The sequence below is a fragment of the Micromesistius poutassou genome (assembly GCF_964030765.1).
Source record: "Micromesistius poutassou genome assembly, chromosome: 7".
Lineage (NCBI taxonomy): Eukaryota > Metazoa > Chordata > Actinopteri > Gadiformes > Gadidae > Micromesistius > Micromesistius poutassou.
In genome coordinates this window covers 15,490,033-15,495,143 of record NC_140277.1, presented here as the reverse complement: position 1 = coordinate 15,495,143, position 5,111 = coordinate 15,490,033, and the positions used below count along the sequence as shown (strand labels likewise).

General features: G+C 54.4%; 1 protein-coding gene across 1 annotated transcript in view; it reads right to left on the bottom strand.

Annotated features, from left to right (window-relative positions):
* Window positions 1-332: 332 nt before the first annotated feature.
* chrm3a (cholinergic receptor, muscarinic 3a) overlaps window positions 333-5,111 on the bottom strand; it is a gene marked incomplete at its 3' end in the record, with an annotated part of 53,250 nt that continues 48,471 nt past the window's right edge. The window contains exon 3 of the mRNA XM_084470388.1: window positions 333-2,520. Coding sequence (XP_084326514.1) covers window positions 333-2,501 — 2,169 coding nt within the window. The 5' untranslated portion in view covers window positions 2,502-2,520. The remainder of the gene's footprint in view (window positions 2,521-5,111) is intronic.

The following is a 5,111-nucleotide window of genomic DNA, read 5'->3' as shown; positions in this document are numbered from 1 at the left end:
ATCTGTGGAACTCACCTTTAATAAAAACCCCATAGAGCCCATCCCAGCATGAACATTCAGCTGCATACGTCAACCCAGGGGCCCCACCAACGGGGCTTTTACTCTGAAAAGAGCAGCCCTGGGAGAACCACAGGGGGGAGGACCCCGTGGAGAAACCGTGAGCGGTGAAGCTGCACAGAAAACAAACAATAACCGCATCACGCCTTTTTTTGTTGTTGTTATTGTCTTCTTCAAGCTTCCTCTCCCACTGGTCCATTGGTCCATTATCACCTACATTCAACGAAACGCAGAGGCGCCACCACGCGCGCCCCCCCCCCCCCCCCCTCTCCCTTTTACGTGGAGTCCCGCGGGATCTTCCTGTGGAACACCACCGACTGCCTCTGCTGGAACTGCTGCTTCCGGCGCTTCTTCTTGTCCCAGCGGCAGAGCAGGATCATCTTGAAGGTGGTGCGGAAGGTCTTGTTGCACAGCGCGTAGCACATGGGGTTGACGGTGCTGTTGACGTAGCACAGCCAGTAGCCCACCGCCCAGAGCGGCGGCGGGATGCACGTGTCGCAGAAGGCGTGCACCAGCACCATGATGTTGTACGGCGTCCACGTGACGATGAAGGCGAAGAGGATGGCGCTGAGCGTCTGCGCCGCCTTCTTCTCCTTCACCAGGGACATGCGCTTGCGCTTGGTGATCTGAGTCCGGGCGCGGGAGGCAAAGCGCTTGGCCAGAGCCGCCTCCTTGAAGGTGATGGGCGCCGACGGGGACTTGATGAGGGCCGTGCCCGCGGCAACGCCGTCGTCGTCGACGACGGACGCCGTGGGGTGGCCGGCGAAGGAACTGGCTTTGCCGGCCGTCTGGACCGAAGGCATGTGTGACTGCGGCTTGTGCGAGGGGGCGTAACACGACGGGGCGTAGCTGTTGTTGGCTCCGGCCGGGGTGCCGGCGGCCGTGGAGTTGGCGGTGGAGTTGGCGGTGGAGTTGGCGGCGGAGGCGGCGGTGATGGTGGTGGTGGTGCTGGCGCTGCCCGGCGAGAGGCCGCCGTGCCGGCCGGCCTCCCCGCCCCTCAGCGCGTCCTCCTCGGAGGCCTCGTCCAGGTCCTCGCACGACGTCAGCTGCGAGTTGACGATGGCCTTCAGGCCGGGGATGTTGAGCACGATGGAGAAGATGGCGTGGCCCTTGGGGATCATCTCGCGGCCGCCGCCGCCGCCGCAGTCCTCGTCGTCCGAGGAGCCCGAGTGCTCCGCCGACGCCGCCGCCTCGTTGTTGTTCCAGCTGTCGCTGCTGCTCTGGTCCGGGTCGCCCTCGCCGGCGCAGCGGCTGCTGCTGCTGCCGGGCCTGCCGGGCCGCAGCGCCGACGACCAGCAGTTCAGGCCGCCGGCCAGAGCGCGGCAGCAGCTCTTCTTCTGCGACGAAGAGCGGGTCAGCTCGTAGCTGCTGCAGCTCCTGGAGCTCCCCGTCGGACGCTGGATGAAGCGTGACCTCCTTTCCCTGCCGCTGCTCCGGGTAACACCACTGCCACCGCCGCCGCCACCACTACTAGCAGCAGCAGCACCCCCTCCTCCTCCTCCTCCTCCACCTCCTCCTCCTCCTCCTCCTCCCGATTGTCCCCGACTCCCGGAGCCCATGAGGCCGGCCAGCTCCCGGGAGCGGTTCTGGGTCTCCAGGTAGATCCTCCAGTACAGCACGCTCATGATGGTGACGGGCAGGTAAAAGGCCGCCACCGCCGTGCAGAAGGTGATGACGGGCTCTGAGAAGAACTGAATGTAGCACTCGTTGGCCGGCACCGTCCGCTCCCCGACAAAGTACTGCCACAGCAGGATGGCCGGCGCCCAGAGCACCAGCGACACAAACCAGGCCATGCCGATCATCAGCACGGCCCGCTTGGTGGTGCGCTTGGCCCGGTAGGTCAGCGGCCGCGTCACGGAGAAGTAGCGGTCGAAGCTGATGACCAGCAGGTTCATGACCGAGGCGTTGCTGGCCACGTAGTCGATGGCCAGCCACAGGTCGCACGCCCAGTTGCCCATGGACCACTCGCCCATCACCAGGTACGCCGTGTACAGGTTCATGGAGATGACGCCGATGATGAGGTCGGCCACCGCCAGGCTGAGCAGGAAGTAGTTGTTGACCGTCTTCAGCTGCCGGTTGACCTTGAAGGAGAGCACCACCAGCACGTTGCCGATGATGGTGACCAGCGACAGCAGGCTGGTGAGCAGCACGATGAACGCCACCTGCCACGCCGGGTAGCCCGGGAAGGGCGCGTAGCCGCCGCCGCCGCCGCCTCCGGCCGCCGTGGCCGTGCGGTTGGGGTCGTCGGAGGAGCTTGTGAGGTTGTAGAGGTCCCCGCGGAAGGAGGCGTTGTCATCCAGGGCGGCCAGGGCGGGGAGCAGGGGCCAGGGGCCTCCGCTTTCTCCTCTTTGGTGCAAAGCATTGGATTCTGGGTAGGCACCGCCGCCAGGGTGAGCTGTGATGAGAGTCAGGAAAATGCCAGGGTCTGTGCTGTTGGAGCTCATGGTTAGGTCCTGGCATATTCTGTGGGGAGAGAGAGAGAGAGAGAGAGACAGAGGTGGTGAGGGAGAGAGAGAGAGAGAGAGAGATGGTGTGAGAGAGAGAGACAGGGATGCAGACAAAGAGAGATAATGAGAGAGAGAGAGATTATGAGAGAGCGGTAATGAGAGATTATGAGAGAGAGACAGAGAGAGAGAGAGAGAGAGAGAGAAGAGAGGGGAGAGAGAATGAGAGAGAGAGAGAGAGAGAGAGAGAGAGAGAGAGAGAGAGAGAGAGAGAGAGAGAGAGAGAGAGAGAGGGGGGGGGGGGGGGGGGGGTAACAGGGTGAAAAAGAGCAACAATGAAAAATTGACTGAATAAACACAATGTATGAATAGTCACAATGTAATCTTACAGTTGAACTGTTTCGACTAATCACATAACGCATTTGATTGGCGAATTGGATTTTTTGGCTTTCATTCCCTTGTAATCAGATTAACACTAAACCATTATGGGATGAACTACCCGGCAGGAACAAATGGGGAAATGTAGCGGAATATCAACTATTAAAACAGCGTGACTAAAACAGAAATGATCAGGAACTTTAAATCGTACACTCTGTCTGTAATGCTAAAAGTTGATGTGCTCCTGATTATTCCTAGCCTGGGTATACCCATAGCTGCCTTGCGTGCAAATTCATTTCACTCTGCTGGCAGCCTGGATTCCATGGATTTGATTCCCCCTCAGCGATGGAACCAATCACAGAACTGGGGGGGGGGGACAGCAAGACGATGATGACGTCTATGCGACACACCAACGCTTTGTTTATATCTATGGATCCCCAACACGGCAGCAGACGAGAAGTAACCTTTTGATGCAGCCTTAGATAGTGTTCTCAGTAGTTTAGAACGCAAGTTTATTTTGAATTTTATTTTTATTGGCTATGAGCTACGTACAGACGCATTTGATAGACAATCGTAGTGCCCAATAAACGGCTCTGGGCATTCGTAGACCACGCCTCAAATGCAAGAAAATGAATGTATGGTTCCCAGACTAAATCTTCTTGAGATTTGGTCTGGGCGTTAGCCAGGCTAGATTATTCCACCATCTGATGAAGTTGGTGGATGTTGAAGATGTAGTGCAGTTGAATCACATCCATTCAAACACCACTGACATGGTTATGAATATTTTTTTATAATGTGGGGATGATCAAATCGCTGTACACGTACAGGGGCACCACTCTCCTTGCGCTCTCCTTGCACCAGGCGTTATAAAGCCGGCTGTTTCCTGCGTCTTCCTGCTTGTTGTTGTTGCCCCTGTAGGTGTACCACGGCAATCGCCCAATTCTTAAATCCATTAAATCCATTCTTAAATCCCCCGCTGCCGGCCGGCTTTTTGACATTTCCACGGCGGGTTGTATCACAAAGACAATTTCATTGGACAGAGTCCAAGTAGCGGCGTACTAGTGTATTTGCATAAGCGCGATCTGATTGGCCGACGGACCCGTCGCTTCCCGAAAAGTTAAACATTTCTCAACTTTTGACGCAGGCACGGAGCAGGACTTGACGGACGGACCCACAATGCATTTTCGAGGGCGCCCCATGCAAAGTCAATGAGATGCGTCCGTTGACGGAGGTAGTGTGCAAGAGGCGTAATAGCAGCTCCCTGACTGTGCACATGTGCACAGGCTGTCACAGTCTATTATTTATTTATATTTTTCCCCGAAATCCAGTCTGCTATCCTCTGTTTCACCATCACTTTCTCCTCTGCTGTGCTCCTCGGTTATAAAATCAAAGTCAAGTTTGAATTTGCAGTTTTAAGGCTGAAGATCGGCTTGAATCGGGAGCGCAACAGAGGAATTAATTTCCGCTTTGCATTAAAGGACCACCGTGCATAGTTTGTATTCAAACATAGTCAACGTTAAGCATCTAAGTGTCTTCTTTTTTGATGATTTGGCTTTTCTATTCTTTGATGTTTAAATGAAAGTAATGCAATGCACGTGTCAGGATCCTGAATCCTAATGACTAGGAAAATTCGTAGCTACTCATTAGAGTTTTTTGAGCTTTTGTCGAGGGATGTGCAAGCACAAGGGAGGAGGGGACAGAGAGGAAGACAGAGAGAGGGAGAGAGCTGACTAGGGCGGTAGGCGAGGAGCTTGAGATCAGGGGGCATATGTAGATTGAAGATGATGGCTCGCTAATTGCAAGGAGGAAACAATCTTGTTCTCTAATTCTAGCCTGTCCAAAAAAGCCCTCGCTTCATTCACTCTTGAATAATGGTAATGGTTTTGTTTTTATTTGTTGAGGCAAAGTTCACTAGGTGAGAAACAGGTCCAAGGAGAACCATTTTTTTGAGTCATCTGGTATTTCAAATACCAAACATAATCAGGACGACATATAAGGCGGTGCTAAACAAAAGCAGTTAACTCTTAGAGTTATATCTGAAAGCGGATATGTTCAGGGTCACTGTGATGTGGTGCCATCCCTTGGAATCTGGAGCGTGAACACAAAGTGTGCTCAAAGAAATGACATAACAATGCATTTGTCAAATATCAGGTCCAAGTGTAAACACAGCAACACATACTGTAAGTAACACGCAACAACAAGGCCATTAAAAGCAATACATTTTCGTACATT